This window comes from Phyllostomus discolor, chromosome 8 (assembly GCF_004126475.2).
Source record: "Phyllostomus discolor isolate MPI-MPIP mPhyDis1 chromosome 8, mPhyDis1.pri.v3, whole genome shotgun sequence".
In the NCBI taxonomy this organism is placed as follows: Eukaryota; Metazoa; Chordata; class Mammalia; order Chiroptera; family Phyllostomidae; genus Phyllostomus; species Phyllostomus discolor.
In genome coordinates, this window is record NC_040910.2 from 71,065,452 (window position 1) to 71,090,331 (window position 24,880).

Below are 24,880 nucleotides of genomic sequence, written 5' to 3' on the forward strand. Positions count from 1 at the left end.
GAATCCCCCTCCATCTCCTTCCCAGGGCTCTACCAAATGCTCAGAAAGGAACCACCCACACACAGGGCTCTGTGTATGATATATATTTATATATATAATTGCTCTCATTTTATTGTACTTAATCCTCTTTTTACAATAGATCTGACACAGGCATTAAATAACTGCAGAGAGACCACTGGGGCACGGGGAGTGCAGGAAAACATGGGGACCCAAAGGGAAGAAACTCAGATCCGACAAGAGAAAAAAGGGAAAGGTCCATCAGTGGGTAGTTGTAGAGGCTGCAGCACAAAGAAGAAAAGTGAGATTAGAGAGGTGAGGAAGTGAAGGGCACTGGAGGAGAAAATTCAAACACCTCTGTAACTCAAGATTACAGGAGGTCCCTCTTTTACAATTCTATGATCACTAGGAGGTGGTTTAAAAATGCAGAGGGATCTGTGGACAAAGCCAGGAAATTCAGGGCCTAAAATGAGGGGGTATTTGCAAGTTTCAGGCTGGTACGTGGAAGAAAGGAAGAAGTCAGTGATTAGTTGATAAATTGCTAAGAGAAGCCAGAGAGGATGGTGGGGACAGATCTGAGCCAGGGGAAGGAGGTGGAACGGCCCCATAGCCTGCTGACGTTGCCAAGGTGGCCACTGGGGACAGATCCAAAATGGCTGCCCCTCCCCCAAGGCTCCTGGGAAGTGGAATTTGAAGGATATTCTGGGAAACTGGACAGGAGTAAGGGAGCCATCGGCAAACACAAAGTGGATATTCAGCCTAGGTCAACATTGCCCCTCTTAGGACTGCCTATTTGGGTGACAGAGACCAGGAAGAGAATTTTCAAGAAAAACCAGCACAAACTTCTCTTCCAGACCCTCACTCCCAGCTCACATAGGCACCTGAGGATGAGAAGAGGAATGTGCCAGGAAATAGGGGGAAAAGAACTCATCCTAAGGTACCCATCCTGGAAAGAGAGTGGGGATGGAGAAGAGGTGGAGACAGATCCACCGGAGGAGCTGCCAAGACAGCAACAGTGTATGAGGGGAGGGAAAAAGCACAGGAGGCAAAGAAAGGTAGCAGCAGCTGCATTTAGGAGTGGAAGAACCGGGTACCACCTTCCTGCCTGGAAGCTATGGGGTAAAATAAGTGTGTGTGTGTGTGTGTGGCTGCGTGGGTGTGCAGGTGGGCAGGCATTTTCTGTATCTCTCAGGGGATAGGAGGGTAGCTGTGGGGACACCCCACTCACAGCTAAACCAGGCAGCTCCTCTGTGACCTCCTTGGGATCCCATCTCCCTGTCTCTGACCGAACTAGGGTTGCGAGAGATGGTGGAAGATGTGTGAAAGGGGGGAGTCACAATGTGCATTAATCAGGCTGGGTTCAGAAGTAAAGGAAAAGGGACATTCCAGAAGCATCCATAGGAAAGAGGTGGGGGAGGGGGGGTCGAAGGAAGGGGTCTCAGGTTTTGTTGATGCGGAGTTTGAAGGCCACTCGGCCAGCAAACTTGTCTCGCTCATCATCTGTGGCGATGTTGGCTGCATTGATTCGGCATTCCACGTTCACCTCCACATTGGGGGTCACATTCAGGAACTTCACAGCCACCAGGGGCTGTGTGTAGTTCACCTGGGCCAAAGAAGGAGAAAGAAAGAAGGTGACTCGGCCTCCTCCCCGAAGATCACACTCCCCCTGGAGAAACTCCCACCCTGGGGCCTCCCGTAGGACTTACATGGAACTTTTTGCCATAGTAGGGGAAGTACATGAGGTCAATGTTGCCATTGGCAGGGAACATGACAAAGCTGCCCAGATTCTCAGCATCTTCATCTCGCTGTCAGGGCACAGGAGGGTAGAACAGAGGGTTTGTGAGGGATGGAAGGAGCCCAGAAGCTTGCCAGACTTCCCTTTGTTTTGGGGCCCCAAATATTCTGTCCAAATCTGTTTCCCTTGAGCTGGAGTCTGTGTGTGCGTTTGTGTGCGAGCAGGAGGAGGTACCCTGTCTCTCTCTCCACAGGCTGGGAAGTCCTGAAGGGTGCTAATGATACTGAAGCCTCTTACTCCACTTCCACCTCAAGTTCTTACCCCATCCTCAGGAACTGGTTTCTGGAGCAGAGCCAAGAGAGGACAGCTAAATGAGAAAGAGCTCCGTAGGAAGCAAGGAGAAGGGGTGAGGGAAGAGCTGGCAGGATGTTTCTAGATACGACAGAGGTGGAGGGAGTGGGGTTCTAAGGGCAACTTAGTGGTGGCAGATGGTGCTAACAGATTAGCAGCTACCAGATACCTAAAAAGAACTGAGGGACAGACAAGATATGGAAGGGAGAGCAGAAGACATGGTTATCAGCAAATAGAGAAGAAGGTGGAAAGGTTAAGAAGAGAAGCCAGAAGCCAGGGTGTGGATAGAGTCAGGGAGGAGGCTGTCTATCCATACAAGAGCAGGCTTCTGCATCTAGAGAGGAGCAAGAGAGGCAGGAGCCCCTTGCAGTCCGAGCCATATTAGAGCCCATTCTTACCCCCTTATCCCTATAGTGGCGGGGCCTCTGGGAGCAGAGAAGATTGGGAGAGATGAGTGAATTGCATGGAAACTGTGGCATACAAACCTGTGGGCAGATGGACAAGGCCCAAAAAACTCACCTTCCCCACACAGGTAACATTCATACTCTGGTTTGCTCCTGCATAGAAGTTGATGACCTGGAGAGAGGAGAGTGGTGAGGGTTGGAGAAAGAACTTGTCTAAGACACAAGTATCTAGCCCTCTAGCCATGGATCTCAGCCTTCAGTGGCCTCATCTTTCTTGTTCTCTAAGCCACTCGAATATCCAAAAATCTCTCTAATGCCCATTAGCCCATGTGAAAAGAAGCAACTGCCAGTAGATGGTAGCCCCAGCTCCCTCCTCCATTCTCCCTGGGGACCAAGGTCATGGTTACCCGATTCATCTTGATGAAGACACAGGGCTGCCCAGTGCTATAACCATAGTGGGTGGGGTCCCCAATGCCGGAGCAGTCACCCAGCTGGGTCCGGTTGAACTGGCAGGCACGTTTCGGGTAGTTGAGGACTCCGTTATCTGGCTGTTCATAATAGCGCCCAGGGCGGCAGACATCATTCTTTTGGGCTTGGATGGAGTCATTGTAAGCTAAGGAGGTAGGGAAAGAGCATGGCCTGATGTTCTACTTCTAGGGTCTCCAATCCCCTGCCCAAGGTCCTACACACCACATCTCCAGTCCCACACTCACGCTCCAAGAACTTGTTGAGCTTCTGAACATGCTGGTCCCAGCTTTCAGTGTCACTGACATTGACAATGACATCAAGGTTCTCAGTCTTGGGACGAATCATCAAGCCTATAGCCAGACAAGGGCAGGAGTCAGGGTGTATATAAGATGTGAGACCACACACAGAGGACGGAAGACAGACATAAGGAACACTAGGGAGTGTTCCTAGTCCTTAACACTGAGGAATGGAGTTAAGATCTGAGATCTTCTTCATGAGGAAAAGATCTTCCCAGATCACACAGCTCTCAGCTATGGGAAATGGGGAGTCAGACTTCAAGAACTTCCCAGCACATGGTGATGGAACATCAGAACCACACCTCGGAGAACTTTGAGTTCTCAGTCTGAGTTCCTTCTGGAGGCTTGGGACACAAGAGCAGTTAGGGTGGCTGGCAAGAGAGCCTCATCACTCACCTGGTGTGGCCAGTCGGTCCTGGTACTTGGGGGTATGGTCAGAGACAGTCTGCAGCATCACCCACATGGTGAGAGTGAACATGGCCGTGAGGAAACCATAGAAGACGAGGTAGAAGAGGAGGATAAAGGCTAGGGAGGGGGAAACGGAGTTAGCAGGTTCTCCTGTTACAACCTCGCCTATCCCACACACTCAGAGGTTCTGCATTGGGAAGGCTCACAGAGCCTCAGGGACATCTTAGGGCCTTCCCAGAGGGAAGCAAAATGAGACAAGCTGGAAACAGGCAGTTGTGTCTGGCTTCCAGCCATGACTCCCAGCCCCCTCCTGGTCCTAGGGCACAGTGAAGCCTGACCTTGTGGAGGCCACAGGAAACCTAAACTCCCATTGCTGGAACAACCCCAAGTATAGGCCACAGTCATTCTACCTCAAATTACATTCCGAGTTTTCAACTATTCATGGCCCTGAAAAAGCATATCTGTTACTGCTGCATTGGTTGGTACTCATGTTAAAGTTGTCCAGCACAACAACTTTTTTAAAAAATTCAATCTTCATTATATTTTTATTCCATTACCATTTAGTCCCCTTAGACCCCTCTCCCTGCCCCCACAATGACTTTTTAAGCTGGCACTGGCTACAGTTCACAACCAAAACTCTCATCCCATCCCTCAGAGTGTGGATCCTCACACTCAAATAGCAAAATCTCTCTCCTGGTGCCCCACAGCAGACAAACGTTGAACACAGCTCCTAGCTAGCTACAAAATCTCTCAGATACAGCTGTCCAGAACTTCCAACAGTCACCACCCCCACCACCCCCACCACCCCCACCACCCCCCACCCCGCTCACACACAACACCCAGGGCAGAGGCAGAGAGTAAAGACAGAACCTCCCACAGCCTTCCCAGCAGAGAGCAGGTCTTTGCTGGATGTGAGATAGCACTTTGTCACTCCTCAGCCTAGTGTGAGTACCCAGTGGGGACCCCCAGTCCTTCCACCTCAGAAGACACTTCCCTTATGAAGCCTCCTCAGATTTTTCCACGGACTCACAGACCCTCCGATCCCAGGGACTGGACCTCAGGTTCCCTGTGGGCAAGGACTGCATTGGACCCACCTTAAGGGCCCCAGGTGGGTGGGCTGATGGGGACATCCTTCAATCAGTATGGATGAACTGTAAATTGTGTCACACAGTGTCCCCTGTGGTCAGACGTCCCATTTTGGCATTCCCTTTCATTAGGATTCCACCTGTCACCTGCATGCATGCCCAGCACCAGACCCCCAACCAGACACAACTCCCTCCACACATCCTGAGTCTTGCCACTCCAACCCCAAAGACACAGTAGGTCAGATGATGTACACCTCTCACCACTAGTGACCAGTCCTCCCTCTGCCTGCGACATCTGAGAGGAACATCCAGACTCAAAAACCTCACAGTGAGATTTCTCCCCAACAGTCCCCCACCCACAGAGCAGCCACAGATGGTTCCAAACACTGACAGTGGGATGCAGACAACTTCCGCTATGAAGAGCTGCCCCCTCCAACATACACACCCCCCACCTCTCCAAGACCCGCCCTGTCATGCACGTTCCCAGGGATCAGGGGGTGGGCACGAACTAAAAATAGATGGGCTTGGCTAGCTAGTTGGGAGCCATTGGGAGGGAAGGAGGACGACTCTGTGGATCGCACCCGCCTCCGAGACCGAGCGAGAGCGCAGTGGCGCGGACACACGCGCAAAGCCCGCGACCCCCGCTGGAAGGGGCTCCGCAGGGGGCGGGAAGGCTGCAGTGACCTACTTTCTCCGCCTCCGCAGCGCCAGCCAGGGAGATTAGACCGGCGATTCTGTCCCCTCCCAGCCCAGAGCATCGCTGGGGGTTTGGACGCCCGGAACCGGGGAAGGAAGCTGGGGATACACGGGCGGGACCTCGTGCCACCCGGGAGTCGCCTAGAGGACCCCCCCACCACACCCCTTGCGCGGCCGCCCTGCGTACCCCAGCTGGTCCCGGTGCGGCCCATGAACTGGTGCGTCCTCGGGTTCCACACGAACTCCTTCCACTCCTCAACCACCTGCCCGCAGCTCTTCTTCTCTTTCTGGATGACCATCTTGGCGACAGGGAACGAGTTCCGCGCAGGGCGGGGGACTACCGAGAAGCTGGGGTGCGGTACGCTGTAGCCCCCCTCCCACGCACCCGAATGCTTGGAGAGCAAAGGCAGCCGAGGCGAAGGAGAGCCCCTTCAGATATGCAACTGCTGCAAATTCCGGGGTGCACGGCCACGCGCTGCAGGTTGCTGGCAGCGCAGCGTGGGATGCACAGATCCTGAGCCCCCGGCTGCGATGAAAAGGGGGGTTGTCAGAGCACGGGAGGATAAAAAGGGGAAGGGGTACAAGTGCAGCTTCACCTGACCTCCTAAAAGCAAAACGAAAAAGGATGCAAAAATAAACGGCAGCGAAACCCGAGAGAAACACAGAACAAATCGGGGCGCAAAGAGGCAGAAAGAGAGAGGTGGGGGAGGGGGCCGCCCCGAAATCCGGATTCAAAGAGGCTGTGGAGAGGGGGTGAGTGATCGCTGAAGACTCATCCGCCAAGCAGAGACCGCCACACCAGTGGTAGCTTCAGCCACAGAAGTGGGTTGGGGACGCGCAGTTGGGGTCAGCCAGGGATATGAAGCCCCCAGCCCAACGCTCCGCTCCTCAGCAGTGCGGGGCCGGCAGTCGCGGAGAGCAGACTTTATAGTCAGCAGCTATAGGGGGGTGGGGGGGCCCGCCCCCTTCCCACCCCCAGAAGCCCCGCCTCCCGCTGCTGGCCGGGCAACCTCATACATATGCAAATATAGATGGCTTGGGCCCGCCCCCTACCGCCTCTTCTGGACTAGGAGGTCTCTCCCCTACCCCCATCCCAGGTACTGGACTAGATTCAGGGTGGGTAGAGGATAGAGGGCGTGTCTGGACAGAATAGGAAAGATTGCCCAAAAGAGACACAGACTGAGAGGGAAGCAGATACACGCTGAGATGGGCTACCCAGGCAGGGAGTTAGAAAGAGGCTAAGATTCAGGAGCCAGGGCAGAATGTGAACAGAATAGAGAAAGAGCCAGAAACCAAAAAATAGAAGAGACCAGCTAGGGAGACCAGTAGGATGGAAGTTAGAACAGGCCACAAATAGATGGATAGAGGCCACCACTGGAGGGAAATACCCGTGTGGAAGCTGCTACCAGTTTCCCCCAACACCTTCCTCTCTAATCCCACAGGCCCTTCTCCCTTCACGTGTTTCTCTCCAAGCCTCAGAGCTTGCAGTCTTCCCATTACCTGTGTCAGTGAAGCCTTCCCAGCCCCCAGCATTGCCCTGAGACATCAGCCCTGGAGCCTGGTCTGCTTCTCTGCCTGATCTGTTGTTCTGCCTCCTCCCACCCCATGTCTGAATCTTGTCCTCATTGGCCCACTTGAGTCAATGATCCTGTACTCTAAACCTATTAGAGACTTGAGAAACATGGCCCTGGAGAGGTAAGACCGAAGTTCTCACAGGGCTCAAGAGGCCCACAGTTTAGTTGGGGGATACAAGAGCCTCTAAAGACCTCATGTTAAGAATAATCATCTCTTTTCATCTCTCTTCAAATCTTGTCACTTTTCCATGGAGTTTTTCTTTTTTCAACTCTCATCCTAAATCCTTGGGTGTAGTCCTCAAAAACTCCCCCTTTTTAAAAGAAAAAAAAAAGATTTTACTTCTTTATTTTCAGAGAGAGGGGAAGGGAGGGAGAAAGAAGGAGAGAAGCATTGATGTGCAAGAGAAACATCTATCGGTTGCCTCTCACATGCCCCCAGCTGGGGACCTGGCCTGCAACCTAGGCACATGCTCTGACTAGGAATGGAACTGGGGACCTTTCCCTTTGTAGGACCATGCCCAACCCCCTTAGCTATGCCGGTCAAGACAACAGCTCCCTTTTTGACTGTCATTCTCTCCCTCAAACTCTCTCCTTCCAGTCCAGGGTTCACTTCATGGACTTGGGATCTGCTCAAACAAGGCCCATGCTCAGAATGGCCTTGTGCTTGGTTTAGTGCTCTACTGTCACCATCTTGAAATTCTTCATAATTTTATCTTTGAACTTGTGCTTTGTAAATGAAGTCCAATGGGACAATGGAGCATACATGTGAACAGAGGCAATATGAGCAATAGGCTACTCATGAAGCTCCATGAACACAGAACTCTGGTAGACCCACCTTGCATGGGAGTTTAGGGAGATTCAAAGTGAATACAAGGGAAGTGTCTTGTGTCTACACCTGAGTAAGTAGAGGGGCTGAAAGTGGAGGGGCCAAACTTTCCATTTGCTTTGAACTTGCTTTGAAAACAGAAAGAAGGTAATGGCCTTCTAGGAGACATGGATGATCAAGACATCCTATCAAATCCTTTCTCAGTCATGTTACTTCCCTGATTTAGCCAACCACTTCTGCTGGCAATGATGTCATAGAAGGAAAAGCTAAGGCAACACATAATTCCTTTTCCTTTCATCCTTCCATATTCATCAATAAACTGAAGATAGAAGGTTAACTGAACATTAAATCACAAATTAAAAATGCTGTGAGAGCCCTGGCCAGTGTGGCTCAGTGGATTGAGTGCTGGCCTGGGAACCAAAGGGTGGCTGGTTCGATGCCCAGTCAGGGCACATGCCTGGGTTGCAGGCCAGGTCCCCGGTGGGGGTCGTGTGAGAGGCAACCACACATGGATGTTTCTCTCCCTCTCCTTCTCCCTCCCTTCCTCCCTCTCTAAAAATAAATACAAATAAAAAATAAAAATGCTGTGAGAGCCCTGCCTGATGTGGCTCTGTGGGTTGGGCATCATCTCACAAACTGAAAGGTTACTGGTTCAGTTCCCTGTCAGGGCACGTGTCTGGGTTTTGGGCCAGGTCCCTGGTTGGGGGCATGTGAGAGGCAACAGATCAATGTTTCTCTCCCTCTCTTTCTCACTGCCTTCCCTTGCCTCTAAAAATAAATAAATAAAATCTTTAAAAAAGAATGCCATGGGAAGTCGAGAAAAGAATTGTGAAAGAAAGGAACATCTTATATTTCAGTACCTTGAACTTCACCTTTTCCTGCTTTTTGAACAAGGAATCTTGCATTTTCATTTTGTAGTGGGTCCTAAAAGTTATGTGGCTGGCCCCTGCTTCAGTCCCTTCTGCAGCAGATTCTGGATTAATTTCCTCAAGATACTGTTTTAGGCCCTAGCCAGGTAGCTCAGTTGGTTAGAGCATTGTCCAGATATGCCAAGGGTGTAGGTTCCGTCCCCAGTTAGGGCACATAAAGGAATCAACCAATGAATGCATAATTAAGTGGAACAACAAATCAATGTTCTCCTCTCTCTCTCCCCCCCTCAAATCACTAAATAAAAATTTTTTTTTAAAGATACAGGTTTAATTAGGCCACTCCTCAGCTCAATAGCTTCCTGTTACCTCATAGGACGGAGTCCTGACTCTTCAGTTTAACCTTCAGAGTCCTCCACAATCTAGAGCTAGCCTGTCTCCTCAGCCCTTTTCCTACTAGGCCCCAACTTGTCCTCTGCTGGAGTTGAACCAGCCACTTCTAGTAGAGGCTGCAGCTACTCCTGCCTTCACACCTTTGTCCACTTTATTTCCTCATCCTGGAAGGCAGTTCATCCTTCAGAGTTCACTCCAGCTCCCATTCATTCATTTCATGGGTATCCAGTGAACCTTTCCTTAGAACCAGGCACTGTTTAGTTTCTGTGCTCTTGTGGCTCCCATAACAATCAACAATAAAAGCAAGCAAACAAATAAAATAATGTTAATATTATGCAGAAAAAAACAGTGCCTGGATGGTCAGAGATAGCCTTACTGAAAAGGTGACTTATAATGTGATACCTGAGTGACTCAAAGGAGCCATGAGGAGATGCAGGGAAGAGCTTTCCAGGAGAAGGGAAATGCAAGTGCAAAGGCTGGACTTCAATGAGGGAAGGCAAGATTTGATAAAGCAAGAGACCTGAGAGGTAGGCAGGGACCAAATCATACAGGTCCTTGTAGACCAAAAGCAGTAGTTTGGATTTTAATCCAACCATCATGGAAGCAATTCTATTGTTTTAAGCAGAGGAGTGAAATGATACCAGTTCGGAAGGCTTTGCAGCAGTCCAAGTGGAAGACATGGATGGCTTGGACCAGGGTAGCAGGTTCGCAGATGGAGACAGGAGACTGGGTTCAGGATACACTTTGGAAATAGGGTGACATGAACAATGAGGATGACAGAAGAGAGGAATCAAGGCTAATGCTTAGGTTTTTGTTTTGATCAACTGGGTTGAAAACTCTTGTGTGTATTTTATCTTTTATTTTTGATCCTCACCCAAGGACATTTTTTTCCTTTGCTTTTAGAGAGTGAAGAAGGCAGAGAGAGAGAGAGAGGGAGAGGGAGAGAGATGTGAGAAACATCAATCAGTTTCCTTCTTATACCAGCCCCAACTAGAGATCAAACCTGCAACCAGGAATCGAACCTGTGACCTTTCAGTCTAGAGGACGATACTCCAACCAACTGAGCCACACCAACCAAGACTGTATTTTATCTTTTTAACCAGACTGTAAGCTCTTTGAGAGCAGGCCTTTATCTTAGACTTTGCATATATCCTGTATACCCAAGCATCCCACTGAAGATAATATCTGGTTGCTGAATGGGCTTAAATATGGAATGGGTTTTCTCTGCAAGAAACCTCAGGAAAACTACTTGTCCTTTCCTTCACCAAGCAAGGAGCATAAAAATAGGACAGACAGCCTTAATCTGGAGAGACAAGGCCTGGACTCTACCCTCAAGGTGCACAATTTGGCTAGCACAGGCCTGGGATGGCCTCCAGGCTGCTGGCTGTCTCTGTCTCTGTACCCCGGCCCACTTGGAAAAGAATGAATAAATGTCTTCTGTTTATTTAGTGGGTTCTAGGGTAAGAGTGAGATAGCTTTACTCCAGCCTATGCTTTCTTCTCCTGTAGGTGAGGATCACCATGAGGAGGGTGGGGGAGAGGGGAGGAGGGAACACTCTTCTAAATGCCCCACTGGTGTTCACAGGAGAAAAAGCTAAGAAATGGGTGGCAGTACAGTCATTACAAACCTCCAAACTCTTCCTGATCACTGCCCTCCATCCAGCACCTCAAGAAAGGGAACAAGAGCCCCACAGCCTCTCTCCTACATCTAGAGCCAGTCATGAAGTCTGTGCCCCTTGATCATGCTCCCCCACAAATCCATACAATCCCAGGGGCTCAGCTCTCTGGGTTCCCAACAACATGGGGCTTAGAAGAGGAAAGAAGAGTTCTGAAACACAGGCAGGGTAAGAGGGAAAAAGGGAAGTACTTTTAAAAATTATTTTATTTATTTATTTTCAGAGAGAGGGGAAGGGAGAGAGAAAGAGAGTGAGAAACATTGATTGTTTCTGCACTCCTGCAGCTGGGGACCTGACCTGCAACCCAAGCATGTGCCCTGACTAGGGAATCAAACCAGCAGCCTTTCAGTTCTCAATGATGATGCTCAATCCACTGAGCTATACCAGGTGGGGCAAAAATGGGGAGTATTGTTTAATGGGTACTGAGTTTCAATTTTTCAAAATAAAGAGTTCTGGAGATGGGCAAACTGTTCCTCTTGGGAGCAAGCCTTCCCCTTGCCCCTCTTCTTCCCATTCCAGCATGTTACACTTGCCTTTCTCCTGAGCTCCAAGGGCAAGGGCCCTTCCTCTGCCTCTGTAACTTGTTTCCTCAGCCTACAAAGCCCAGCTGGCTCATTTCTACTACCTCTGTAAGTTTCTAAATAAATTTTCCCTCATAATTTGAAAATAAAAAAAGTGTTCTGGAGAGGGATGTTGGTAATGGTTGCACAACATTGTCAATATACATAATGCCACTGAACTGTACAGTTAAAAATGGTTACGATGGTAAGTTTTGTCTTTTAAGATTTTATTTATTTATTTAGACAGAGGGGAAGGGAAGGAGAAAGAGAGGGAGAGAAATGTCAATGTGTGGTTCCCCTTCATGTGTCCCCACCTAGAGACCTTGCCCCCAACCCAGGCATGTGCCCTGAGTGGGAATCAAACCATCAACCATTTGGTTCACAGGCCCATGCTCAATCCACTGAGCCACACCTGTCAGGGATAAGACGGTAAATTTTGTTATGTGTGTTTCACCACAATTTATTTAGAATAAGAAAGAAAGAAAAAGGAAAGAAAAACAGATGTTCCTTCGCTGAATAGGTCAAGTTCCAGTTCCTCATCAGGACGTACAAGGCCTCTCACCATAAGGCCCAAGGAATGTCCGCACTCTGCCCTCCTTCCATCTTAGCCTGTCCCTGGTTCAGCCACACCACACACCCTTCCTCCTCCTCTATGAGTCTGCAGGTTCAGATTTGTATTTCAAGAAATATGCACAAGATTAAGGATATCAACAAGAGCAACATCTCTCACATGTTGAGCCCTTTCTTTATGCCCAGCACTGTGCTAAGCATTTGACCTGTATGATAGCATCAAATCCTCACAGGAAGCCCATGAGTAGGGTAACTTCTCCATTTTATAGATGGGGAGACTGAAATTTAAAGAGATTTAATCATTTGTTCAAGTTCACATTTTCAAAAACTCACCTCTTTGATGATTCCTGATAAAACCTGGAACCAGGTTCCTTGGCACTCAGTAGAGATCTCCACTACACGTTCGTCTATCTGTCTGTCTCACAAGACCCAGGTTTTCCAGGGCCAGGACCAAGTCTTATTCATTTTTACAGTCCCTGTGCACTACCCAACACAGTGTGTGGCACACTGTCAGTGGTCAATAAATGTTAATTGAAGGAAATACAAACAGAGGCAGAGGAAGGGAAGGAGGGAAGGAAAGACAAGAGGGAGAGAAGGGAAGAGAGAGGCAGAGGGGAGGGTGAAGTGAGTGGGTAAACCAAGCCTGGAAGCTTCAGGATATGCTGACAAGGTCCAGAGAGGTTTTTAGGGATGTGGAAGAGGCAGGGGACACTGGGAAGGCATTGTAGGTGCCCTTGGGGGGGGGCCTGGCAGAGTCTGTGTCAAAGCAAAGTCAGTCTTAATGAAAGAGTGTAGACAGCTCTGAATGGTAATCAGGAATCTTGGAATCTAGGGCAAGCTGGAGAAAGAGGTTGGGGGCATGGTGTCCTAAACAGGTCATTGGAGGGAGGAGTGAAAAGCCAGCCCCTGGGAGATCACACAAGGTCAGGAAGTTGCCATTCAGAACGACCTCCCTGGTGGGCATGAGTCAACCACACATTGATGTTTCTTTCCCTCTCTTTCTCCCTCCTTTCCCCTCTCCCTAAAAATAAATAAATAAAATCTTTAAAAAATAATAAATAAAAATAAAAACTACTGAATCTCTGTAACTGCATGGAGGCAGCTGTAAGATCCTACAAACTTGAGATTAGGTGGGTCCAAGGAGGGGCCTAGGACCCTAGATTTGCGTCTTCTACCTTAGACACTCCCCTGGAGCCTCCTTACCCTGATCTCACACAGGTCTTGGCTGAAGCCAGTGGAAGGGGACAGCAGGTCCAGTGAGTAACTCACCCTGTTGCCTGTGTTACTGGTAGGAAGATCTTTATAAGAAGCTAGGAGGTTGGAACACTGGATGCCCATGGGTTAACTGTTCTTTCTTTCCTTTCTTCCTTTTTCTCTCTCTCCCTTTCTCTCTCTCTCTCTCTCTCTCTGTCTTCCTTACAGGTACCAGGACTAAGAATTACCAGCTTCCCAGATGCCAAAAAGTTATGCTTCTGAAATCTCTTGATGTTGATTCTCACGTAGAGCAATCAAGCTGCCCTACGTGTGCCACTCGCGACAGACAGAAGCCCCTTTTAGGGTTAACAGTTCTTGAAACGGAAGAGGAATGAGAGGTGGGGACTCAGAGCTGCAATCCCAGGGCTCCCTAGGGGGACACAAAGATTCCCAAGAGGATTGAAGAATGGGAGCTGGGGCCTAGGGGCTGGAGGCATGGTCATGAGGGTTTTCCAGGGAGCAGGGGGCTGAGGCAGGAGGGTGCCCCTGGGAAGGGCTGGAGGACCAGGATTCCCCAAAGGTCTGGAAAGCTGAGGGCTGAGTCACCATATTCTCTGGGGGCAGAGATGTTCTTGAATCTGTCTGTTCTTCCCAGTGAGGACTAGCACAAGCCGGTTCTTGCTTAATCGAGTGCAGCAAATGGACCAAGACTAGGAGAGATAGGGGCGGCTTGCTTCCTTTGCTCTCTTCCCTTTTTCTCCCTACTACCTCCACCCCTTTTGCCAAAACCCCTGCCCCCATCTCTCTATGACTCTCTCATGCCCCCTGCTGCTCCTTCCTTGAACAGCACAGGCCAGTTTAAAGGACAACAGAATTCAGTTTCTCCTCCCTTTCCCCCTGACCCCTCAGGACCATCTTCAGAGAGAGGAAGCTAAAGTCCCAAAGGGAAGGGCATAGATATCTGCTGGAGAAGGAGGTGGGCTCCTGGCTCCCAGAAAGTGATCTATATCTGGCATGCATGTTTATGGGTACTGTTGCTGGAATCTCAGCCTGAGATCCTCAAGAGATCCTCACTGTTTCCTCAAGATGCTTCTTTGATCCCCAGTCTAAGTTAAGGCTCCTGGTCTACAAACTTTCTCAGCTCCCTGACTCCTCCTTTATGGCATTATCAATGTTTCCCGTTATCCACTTATTTGTCAGTTTTTGATGAGTACATGCCTTCTCTAAGGGACTGTAAGCATCAAGAGGGCAGAAACCATGGTTGTTTTTGCGTATCAACACAACCCAGTGCTCAGCACCATGACTGGTTGGTACATTGCACATGTACAATAAATATTTGTTGAGTAAATAAATGAGTGACATTCAAAGAGAGTTCTTAGATGGGGATTTAATGGGTGGTGTTAGTGCCATTGCCTAGGTGCTGGGGACAGCTGTGAGTCCAGATGTCCTGGCTTCTGCTCAGGGCCCGATCCAAGTCTAGCCTCTGGTCTTGTGCCCACAGGCCATCCAAGCAAAAGGAGGCAGAAGAGGTCTCTCCTAGAGAGAGGAGGCATGGAGGGGCATTAGGACATTAGGGTGGTTTGGCTCCAGAAGCTCTTCCCCACTTTTCTTCCTTTCTCCAAACTCAGTTTTTTAAAGCAATTCCTCCCACTGCCCCCTATCCTCTCTCTTCTTGTGTCCTTTTCTTCTGAGCTCCCAAAGGCTTCCTTCCCCTATAAATGCACTCTTTTCTTATCTTTTCCCCTGCCTTTAGCTGTTTCCAATAGTGTGATGAGGAACTTGAACATCATTCTCACTTACCTGGCAAAGTCCCCAGGAAGAGCTTCCCCTGGGGGTGGGCCCAGAGGTTGAGAAGGGAGGTGAGGCCCATGGGAGGCTGAGCAAGGATCTTCTTTGGCCCATGACTCAAGAGTACCCTGGATTCATCCAGCTTCAGCTGAAGAGGGAGTCCCAAGACCAGGGGCAGATCCAGCCCTGGCCCTGACCCATAAAATAGCACCACCTTCTGCAGAGTGTGTGGAACAGGGACATAAGTGGGGGAGGAAAGAATGAACCATATCTATTCCTTGTGGCCCCACCCCTAGCTGCCTTAATTCTGCCTCTTAGCTACACCTCCTACTGGCCATTCCCACCTCCTAAATCCCACCTCATTTCTCCCCACTTGACTTCCCATAAAGCCACACACATGCCAAGTAAACATACAATCTAAATAAAAACTGTTTGTGGCCCTGGCTGTGTAGCTCAGTTGGTTGGAGCATTGTCTGGATACACCAAGGTTTTCTGGATACACCAAGGGTTTGATCCCTGGCCCAGGCGTATACAATAATCAACCAATGAAAATAGGTGGAACAACAAATAGATGTTTCTCCCCTCTTACTTGATCTTGGAGGTGAAGGCTGAGCCAAGAAGGGTTTTCTGGGGTCCCAAGGGCAAGGAGGTGGCCAGAGCCTGCTGCCAACTGAAGTCCCAGGTCCAGAGAGAAGGTCCAGGGCTCTACATGAGGCTGAGGAACATCTGGGGAGCAGGAGAGAAATTATCCTCCTGAGGCCTCAAACCTGGGGATTCATGGGGGGAGGGGGCTAGTGGTGGAAGGAGTTGGAAAAAGGCAAACACAGAGCTGGCCATGGAGGGGGAAAAATAGCCTTTACCTTGGAGGTTGAATTCTGCACGAGTCCCTGGAGGGAAAAATATCCCAGGTTGAGATTCTATAGCACAGCTTCTGAGGCTAGTAGGAGAAGACGCTGAAATCTGAGCCTGTTGGTCCAGCCAGTTATCCCTGCGCAGGCAGGCATCCAGGGCAGGTACCAGCTAGAGCCCGTGGAGGGCAGGGAAGACGCAGGGATGTTGGAATTGGGACATCAGGGCTCAGTCCCAGCCTCCTCACCTTCAGTTTATTCCCCTCCAAGACACATGCATTCAGTTTCTCCCTTGCAGCTCTTATCCCATCCCCTCTTCTTGCAAGTGTGGATTTAGACCCTCATGGCCACCAAGGCATCAGTGCTTTACCAGCTTGGCTTATGTTCCCACCCCTGTAATGCAGTTACCGGCAACCGGAGGTTGGAGGCAGGAAACAGCAGTCCCCCTAGAGCAATCCTCATGATGGGCTGGGAGTTTTTGGTCAGAGGCCCAGAAACCTGTCTCAGACGCAGCACCTGCTCCCCATCCACCCTCAGCAGCACTGAGTCCTCAAGGGTTTTCACTTCTACCTGCAGAAATGAGGAGAGAAGCAGAGTCAGTGGCCTCTGGGGCCTGCCTGCACTAATTTCTTCAGATTCAGCCAAGTATAGTGGAAAGAACATGCATCTGAGGAGTCAGCTAGCATCCTTGGCTCACTTAGGACTTGTCACTTATATACTGACTGAGCTTTAGAATTCCCCTCTGAAAAAATGGTTTTTTTTGGAGATTAAATGAGATGACAATGGCAATGGGATACCCAATAACTTGATTCTGTTCCTCTTCCTTAGACCAGCTCAAGATACCCTTCCCCTCAGGACCAGGTCTGGCTTACCTGGTGCCACCTCCCATTGTCCAGCCGGGGTCCAGCGCCCACTGTAAGCTGGGCCCACTGATTGTACAGTTGGATCTCAGGCCTGCCATCCCGAAGTGCCAGCACAAACCAATCGTCCTTTGGGTTGGTATCACCATAAAAAATCACTCCTTCTGGATCCCAGGTGCGAAACTCAAAGAAGGAAGAGCTTCTGGAAAGGCACAGAAGAAAGGGCTGTGTATGGAGTGTGCCCTTTGAGGGTAAATGTGTGGCTTGTGGAGGTGGGGAGGTAAGGGAGAGAAGGACAGTGAGCTAAGGAAGAGAGAAGAGCTCATGGAGACGATAAGGTCAGGGGACTAGGTCAAGGGACTAGATCAACTCTATACTTTGTGATCTTGGTCAGGTTAAAGGTCATGATGGAGACAGGCTCTTGTCCTGGGCCATTGCTGAGGTGCACAGCTGGAGGCTCCTGGATCTCCTGTCAAAGAAAGAAAATAAACAAGCTGGAATAAGGACATCTCAGAGACAGAGAGACAGAGAGGCAGTGCTGCAGAGTCAGAGGAAGAAAGAAAGGAAAAAGGTAGAAACAAATGTAGTTCATTTAAACGCATGGGCTGAGTGCCCTGTCCCGCTCCTGCACCTGGGTGGGGGGAATCTGTCTCAGAACCTGTCCCTGGTGGTTATGAGATGGCAGCAACAGCAGCAGTAGCAGCAGCCAACATGATTTGGCCAGAGGACCTCTGTACTCCATAATCAGCCGCAGTCCTCTCTGTGGCACAGACAACTCTGGAGTGAATGTGTAAGAGCAGGCAGCCTTGAGCATGGTTGCACAGTCAGTGGAAGGTTAAAGGTTGCCCTGGGGGAAGAAGGGGGGCCAGGAGACAGGGACACTGACCCTACCACTCCTCTGAGGGGACAAATGGGGATGAGGGACAGAGTTCCTCCACTACCTTCCCCCACTGCGGAGAAACTTTGAGCTGAGAGAGGGCATCCCATTTTCCCTCTCTTCCCTTAGAGCCTAACCTGGGTTCTCTATGCCTCTGCCCACCTGGGAAGGCTGTCTAGACAGTCCTGTCCTGCTCCTCAAGAAGCATCCTAGTAAGGACTAGAGCCAAGGCACCAAAGCCCAAATATCTAGATGAGTGACCTGGGCAGGTCACTTTGTGGGTGTACATTAATGTCATTGTCTGTAAAATGTGAAAAATAGTGCCTACTTTTTTTTTTAAGATTTTGTTTATTTTTTAGAGAGGGGAAGGGAGGGAGAAATAGAGGGAAAGAAAAATCAATGTGTGGTTGCCTCTTATGTGCACCCTACTGGGGATCTGGCCCACAACCCAGGGATGTGCTCTGGACTGGGAGTGGAACCAGTGACCCTTTGATTCACAGGCAGGCACTCAACCACTGAGCTACACCAGCCAGGGCAATAGTACCTACTTTATGTTGTTACTATAATGAGGATTAACTGAGAAAATGCAGGCACAGTGCCTGGTACACGCTCTGAGTGCCTCCCCAGGCCTTGGAGGCTTGCCTTATAGGGAAGTATCGTCTCTGAGTGTGATTTAGTGGATACTGTATTATCTTCTTTTCTTCATTTATTACAAGGCCTAACCATTTACCCACAGAAATTCATCCCCCTCTTCCTCACCCATTTTAAAATACAAATGGTACCCGGGCTGGTATGGCTCAGTGGATTGAGTGCTGGCCTGTGAACTAAAGGGTCACCAGTTGGACACCTAGGGAGACCACATGCCTGTGTTGTGGGCCAGGTCCCCAGTAGGGGGCACATAAGAGGCAACCACAGGTTGATTTTCTCTCCCTCTTTCTCTTTTCCTTCCCCTCTCTCTAAAAATAAATAAATTAAAATCTTAAAAAAAAATACAAATGGCCCCAGAAAAGAAACACTTTGAGCCACCCAAAAACTCATAGCCAAAAGCTGGGAGTCTCAACGGTGTGGATAGGCTTGAATGGGTAAGTGAGAGTAAAGGGTAGAGCAGATAACCACCGCACATTTCAGGTACCGAAGGACCCCGAGATATTTTGAGCCGTGGGGCTTCTCCGAAGCAGGTTAAACATTCCACACGAACACCGAGGGAGCCTCAGCAGCCAGGCCTCGACCTGCGCCCAGTCACGAGACACCGCCCAGAAGAGCAGGGCAGAGGAGGGGGCGGGGACGTGTCTACCTTGCAAGCTGATTGGCTGGTGAGCGACTGCTGGGGCAGAATTTAGGGACCACTAGGCAGTAAGAACCGCCTCTCCCTTGGCCCCTTGGTAGCTAGATCGCGTTTCGGCTTTCCAGCCTGTGCTTCTCGCCACCGCTTCGCTCCTCTGGCTTTCAGCGGTCCTAATTTGTACGCCTTTTTAAAGGGTCCCAGTTGCCCTCCGCCAGGTCCTGCAGAAAGGAAGTGGGGGTCCTGGACTTTGTGGGGATTGCGATGGCTTTCGTTCGGATCCGAGAGGCCAAGGAAGAAGACTGTGGAAATATTCTGAGGCTGATTCGGGTTAAGTTTGCGGGCCAGAAAACAGGGTCTCAGAGAGGCTCAGAGCGTCGAGGTTGGAGGGGACCGGGAGGAGGCAGAGGGTGTGGAGGAGGTGGGAGCAGGGAGGAGGTGGTGGGAGCAGAGGTAGGAGTGCACCCTGGGGTCTACTCCCGGAGCTGCGGGGTGCTCCGGCGCTAATCTGGTCTCTGTCCCCACGCCATAGGAACTAGCTGAGTTTGAGGAACTCGCGGATCAGGTGAAGATCTCTGAAGAAGGTTGGGGGCTCAGCACCTGGGTCCTGACAGAAGCTGGGAGGGAGTGAGGGATGGGTTCCCCAGGCAGTAGCTCCTGGCTGGGCCCACACCCGGGATCTCTTTCTCTCTGTGTCACAATTACATCTGTGCAGACTTGAGGGCAGACGGCTTTGGAGAGAATCCCTTCTATTACTGTTTGGTAGCAGAGAGTCTTCCCAGCCCCGGAGAGCCACAGGGTAAGAACACACATCCACTTCAGCAGTCTCCTCTCCAGTCAGCCTCAGAGGTCTCTCCCCACGGCACCCAGGGGCCTGACCTCTCTTTTCTCTCTCTTTTTCAGGATCCTGTCTGGTGGGCTATGGGCTGTACTACTTCATTTACAGCACATGGAAGGGACGCAGCATTTATCTGGAAGACATCTATGTTAAGCCGGAATACCGGGGTACAGAGGCTGAGGCTGGGGTGGGAGAAAAGCAACCCATAAACCTATCATCTAATCCCAGCCTATGGTTTTTTCTGATCCCCTTCAACTCACACAATCCCTCTCTTTGTCTTTCCCCCCACATTAGGTCAGGGGATTGGTTCCAAAATAATCAAAAAAGTGGCTGAGGTGAGGAGTGTGATGAGACTACAAGCCTGGCCTTCGAAAGACAAAGGTGTATGGGAGGCACCCAAGCTTGAATGGAGGGTGAGAAAGCCTTTCCCAGGAAAGTTAGTGATGTCTTTTCCCACAGGTAGCCTTGGATAAGGGCTGCTCCCAGTTCCGCCTGTTAGTCTTGGACTGGAACAAGAGGGCTATGGACTTGTACAAGGTTCTAGGAGCCCAAGATCTGACTGAAGCAGAGGGCTGGCACTCCTTTAGCTTCGAAGGAAAGGTGATGAAGAAGTTGGCAGAAAAGTGATGCCATCCTTCGGGGATCTCGCCCAATATGAGTTTATCCTTCCTCACCAGCTCGAGCACTCCTTAGAGACCACCTCCATTTCTAAAGACCTCCCTGAAGGAAGGAGAATTAGGGGTGAACGTTCTCAAAGTACAGAAAGAGCAGAACTGAAGGAAAAGTCTTTCTGCCTGCTTACTGAGGATGAAAAATAAATGATAATTTCTATGTCCTAATGTGGTGTTGGGTAGAGGAATTGATGATTTGATATGTTTCAGCCACTCTATGATTCTTCCTCAGTGTTCTGGTCAGTGGATGTGGCTCATGGGGGCAAAAGTGGGCCCAAGATGACTTTCACTTTTAGTGAGCCAGACTCTTGGCTCTGGCCTGTGGAATATAGAGAAAAGAAGAGCAGGGGGCCAGCTTGGCACGTCAGGCTTGTTGGTCACTTTTGGGACCGAGACAAAGGCCTCCAATATCTGGATGATCTGCGGTGGTTCCAAGACTGAGGCGGGCCTGGGGAGTAGGCTGCCATCTGGTGGCAGCATTTCAAGGGCACTGGGAAGGACCACTTGCCCCAACTTTAAAATTTATTGATTGATGTTTTAGAGGGAGAGAGAAAAAAAATTGATTTGTTTCCCCACTTATTTATGCATTTATAGGTTGATTCTTTTTTTAACCAAGTCTTTTAAAAAATATTTTTTTATTTATTTTTAGAGAAGGAAGGGAAGGAGATAGAGAGAGAAACATCAATGTGCGGTTGCTGGGGGTCCTGGCCTGCAACCCAGGCATGTACCCTGACTGGGAATTGAACCTGCGACACTCGCAGCCCGCACTCAATCCACTGAGCTACGCCAGCCAGGGCTATAGGTTGTTTCTTATATTGTCCCTGACTGGGGAGCAAACCCACAATCTTGACATAGCGAGATGATGCTCAAACCAACTGGACTACGCAGCTGGTTGCCCCAACTCTTTGTAAAAACATTTTTTATTACTTATTTACTTTTAGAGAGGGGGAAAGGAGGTAGAAAGAGCAGGAGAGAAACATTAGTGTGTAGTTGCCTCTTGCACACCTCCACTGGGGACCTAGCCTGCAACCTGGGCAGGTGCCCGTTGACCTTTAGGTTTGCAGGCCTGCAGTCAGTCCACTGAGCCACACCAGCCAGGGCTTATTTTTTTCTTTTTCTTTTGGCCTCTATCTTTCATTTTGGAGGGTTTCCATAAGTGTCTGGCGATCCTCAGTTTCTGCTCGTATATAAGATTGGCACACTAAAGTACTGATTGAAATCTGTGTGTCTGTGGAAAGCATAGTGGCATATTGTTGTGGACTTTACTGTAGGTAATCCATTAGACCATTTACCTGAGGATACCTTGGTGTCAGTATCATTAGACTTTTTTTTTTTTTGGTCTGATCAGATTTCTCAAGAGAAGAATTTTCCAAACTTCCACTTGGAGGATATAAGCCTGGTTGTAGGTATTCTTAGAGCTTGGTGAATAAGTTTGGGGCAAGGTTCAACACTGAGTGTGTAAACTTTTATCTAATCCCCATTTTCAGTATCCATCTAACCATGTATGAATCTATCCATATTTGTATCTTCCTCCCAACCTGTCTATATATTTAGTAGTCCTAAGGCAAACTGGGATGGTCTGTTACACAACCATTAGACTCCAGCTACAGTAATCTTACCAGAAGGCAAGTTGACTGAAAATCCTGTAATGGCTCCCCCTACTCTCAGCAGAAAGTCCAAACTTCTAAATATGTTTCAGGTCTTCCAAGGTCTGGCTCAAACCACCCCACCCAGCCATGTTTTCTTTTTGTGAGTTTTAACCATATTAAACTCTTAAGTGCCTAAAATGCACTGTATTCTCTTTGGGCCTTCTGCACATGCCATTCCCATGTCTGAAATGCTGCTCCCCTTTCTCCACCCGCATCTTTTGCTTGAATGAACTATAAAAACCAGACAAGGAAGAGGACAAATCAGTTGGTGCCCAAGGCTTGGAAGTTGGTGATAGTGCCATTTCTAAAACAAAAGTCATTCACTCCTATTGCTTAAGAGTCGAAACTCAAACTTCTTGGTCTGACAGCCAGAACTCTTAATAATCTACCCCACTTAATTTCTCTAACTCTCCCTTAGCAGAATCACTGCTGATAGAATCTTTTACTGTATTTGCCACCCTAGTTACTGCTGTTCCTTCTAAGATACCCTTGAAGGCACCTCTTCTTTTTAGCAGCCCTTTAAATACTGGCATAGTTGAGAGTTCCATCTTGGACACAATTCATTTCTCAGTCTACACCTTTCTTTAGAGATTTAATTTTCTCTTGCAACCTTAACTATAACCTATATATTGATAATACCCACATCTACCTCTCTCTAGCCCAGACCTTTCCTGGGTCACACACTTGTATGTCCATTAACCTCCAAGACATCGATTCCTTCATTCAGTTAATATTTGCTGTACCAGGAACTGTGCTAGATACTGGGCATACAATGGTGGGAACAGACATAGAATCTGGTCAACTCAGTCTCTGACCTCACAGAACTTAATAGTGTGATGGCAGAAGAACAATGCTAGAGAAATTGACGTTACAACCATGATGAGTGCCACAAAGGAGTGTAAGATGCATTACCAGTTTGAGGCAGGAGACTTAACCTAGTGCGGGCATAGTGGAAAGCTAACAGAATTACAGGGTGGGACAAAAGTAGGCTTATAGTTGTGAAACACAAGAGTTTATTCTTGTATTATTATTTATTAATTGTTGTAGTATTTTCCATATGAATAACTAAACCTACTTTTGCTCCACCTTGTATATTTAAGTTGGGACCTGAAAGAAATTTGTTAAAGACAAGAGAACATGTCCGCCTGGATGGTCTACAGGCCCTTCATACTCAAAAAGCAAAACCAATTTCATTCAACTCATCACCTTCTCCTCCAAACCTTTGTTTCTTGTGTTCTCTCTTCCATGATTCACATTACCAGTCACTCAGCATCCCAAGGTAGAAATCTGGTAGTTGTCTTGTGTCCCACTTCTTCATTGGCTTCTGACTTCATCCCACTCTACCCACATCACCAATTCCTGATTACTGTACTGTAAATTTATTTGTATCTCTGTAAGTAGGCTCAAATCTACTTGTATCCTTAACCCAAGTAAGTCCTCAGCATCTTTCTTACCTGCAGTGGCTCATTACAGGTTTCACTGCCTTCGGGACCACACTTACTTTTCAATCTGTTCTCCAGTTATAAAATGCAAATGTTATCACATTATACATATGGCTTCAAATCTTTCAATAGCTCTCCATTATTGGTAAAGTAAAAGCCATTTTCCATAATATGATCTAAAGTCCTTCACAATCTAGCTTCTTGTAGCTCTCTACTTTAAGCCAATACTATTTAAATTAGTTGTCATTCTCCAAAGGACATGTTCTGTTTGTCTGCACTATTGTGTTCCTTGTTTTCCCCAGATACTCTTATTGCACTTCTTTAACAAACTCATACTCAACCCTTAACTCTAAATTTGCCTCTCCTCCTCTGCAATGGTCCTGATCACTGACTAAAGTCTTTGTGGAATTACCCATATACTGAATCTTTTTAAAACGATTTTTATTTACTTATTTTTAGAGAGGGGCAGGAAGAGGAAGAGAGGGAGAGGAACATCCATCAGTTGCCTCTCCCACACCCTCAACAGGGGATCTGGCCTACGTGTGCCTTGATTGGAAATCAAACCAGTGACCTTTTGGTTTTCAGAGTGAGCCACACCAGTCAGGGCCATACTGAGTCTTTATCTTCATCGTGTTTTCAGTTGAACTTATAAATGTAATTTGTTAATTTATCTGTTAAAGCTTATTTATTTTCCACTCCCCCAATATAAGTTCCTTGAGTTCAGGGACCACACCTTATCTTTGTATCCCTAGTACTTAGCACAATGATTGGAACACAGAGAGGGCTTACTAAATATTTGGTAAGTGATTAAATACACAGCATGATTCTAATTTCTGTGCTATTTAATTCACTTCTACCTAAATTTCTTATTTTAATTCAGGAATTCCTCTACTATCTTTATTCCATAACAATGTATTTTTCTATTTTGAAGTTCCTCAGCATTTAAATGATCACATCTTGTGCTAAGTGGCATTTGCTTTTCGGTACTGTCTTGAAATTATTCTTTAACCTTTCATTATATGCATGATCAGAATCTTCTCAAGACAGGGACGTCGCTCAAATTTCCTATTGCACAGACTTACTGATACTCTTAAGGAGTCCCTATGTATTTGTGCATAGACACTAAAGCTCAGGGCATACGCATGGGTCATTTGGGTCATTTTTTTTTCTTTTTTCTTTTCTTGCTTTTCGACTTTTTTTTTTTTTTTTTTTTTTTTTAATGCTTTGGAGCGTGCGCACCAAGAAAGACAAAGGTGAGGAAAGTGACCAAGCAATCACTCAGGCGCATGCCCATCCCTACTGTGTCCTAGCCTAGCGGAGCTCACAGTGAAGTGAGTGTGGTCTGGTCAGAGCAGCAGAAATCCAATCCGACTAAGTGAGCGCGGCTCCTCCCTCCCCGTGATTGGTTAGCTCCCCGTGTTGTGGGGCGGGGAAAGAAAGAGATGCGGGCGGTCGAGTGCTGGGGTGGCCAAGAAAGAGCGCCAATCTCATTCTGCGCAAGCGCAAGTAAGTGACCAAGAGGGGGCG

General features: G+C 48.5%; 3 protein-coding genes and 1 non-coding gene across 6 annotated transcripts; 1 reads left to right on the forward strand and 3 right to left on the reverse strand.

Annotated features, from left to right (window-relative positions):
- Positions 1-68: 68 nt before the first annotated feature.
- Positions 69-6,462, reverse strand: ATP1B2 (ATPase Na+/K+ transporting subunit beta 2). The gene is made up of 7 exons (XM_028534533.2): positions 5,628-6,462; positions 3,648-3,776; positions 3,201-3,305; positions 2,895-3,100; positions 2,603-2,659; positions 1,704-1,802; positions 69-1,600 (listed from the first exon to the last, which is right to left on the reverse strand). The coding sequence occupies exons 1-7, from the start codon at positions 5,737-5,739 to the stop codon at positions 1,436-1,438; spliced, it is 873 nt and encodes a 290-aa protein (XP_028390334.1). The 5' UTR covers positions 5,740-6,462; the 3' UTR covers positions 69-1,435.
- A 6,860-nt stretch (positions 6,463-13,322) lies between these two features.
- Positions 13,323-13,459, reverse strand: LOC114515439. The gene has a single exon (XR_003686189.1). It is a non-coding gene; the product is annotated as a U11 spliceosomal RNA (small nuclear RNA).
- Positions 13,460-14,467: 1,008 nt separating this feature from the next.
- On the reverse strand, positions 14,468-17,390 carry SHBG (sex hormone binding globulin). 2 transcript variants are annotated; one of them, XM_036033084.1, is made up of 8 exons: positions 17,208-17,390; positions 16,972-17,063; positions 16,607-16,796; positions 16,143-16,304; positions 15,747-15,906; positions 15,476-15,612; positions 14,899-15,103; positions 14,468-14,634 (listed from the first exon to the last, which is right to left on the reverse strand). In XM_036033084.1, the coding sequence occupies exons 1-8, from the start codon at positions 17,334-17,336 to the stop codon at positions 14,486-14,488; spliced, it is 1,224 nt and encodes a 407-aa protein (XP_035888977.1). In that variant the 5' UTR covers positions 17,337-17,390; the 3' UTR covers positions 14,468-14,485. The 2 variants fall into 2 exon arrangements, with proteins under 2 accessions (XP_035888977.1, XP_028390330.2); XM_028534529.2 differs by having other exon boundaries at positions 17,226-17,389.
- Positions 17,391-18,830: 1,440 nt separating this feature from the next.
- Positions 18,831-20,428, forward strand: SAT2 (spermidine/spermine N1-acetyltransferase family member 2). 2 transcript variants are annotated; one of them, XM_036033090.1, is made up of 6 exons: positions 18,831-19,149; positions 19,286-19,337; positions 19,469-19,552; positions 19,657-19,758; positions 19,886-19,926; positions 20,051-20,428. In XM_036033090.1, exons 1-6 carry the CDS (start codon positions 19,018-19,020, stop codon positions 20,216-20,218), a joined length of 579 nt encoding a protein of 192 aa, XP_035888983.1. In that variant the 5' UTR covers positions 18,831-19,017; the 3' UTR covers positions 20,219-20,428. The 2 variants fall into 2 exon arrangements, with proteins under 2 accessions (XP_035888983.1, XP_028390221.1); XM_028534420.2 differs by having other exon boundaries at positions 18,835-19,083.
- The last annotated feature ends 4,452 nt before the right edge of the window (positions 20,429-24,880 follow it).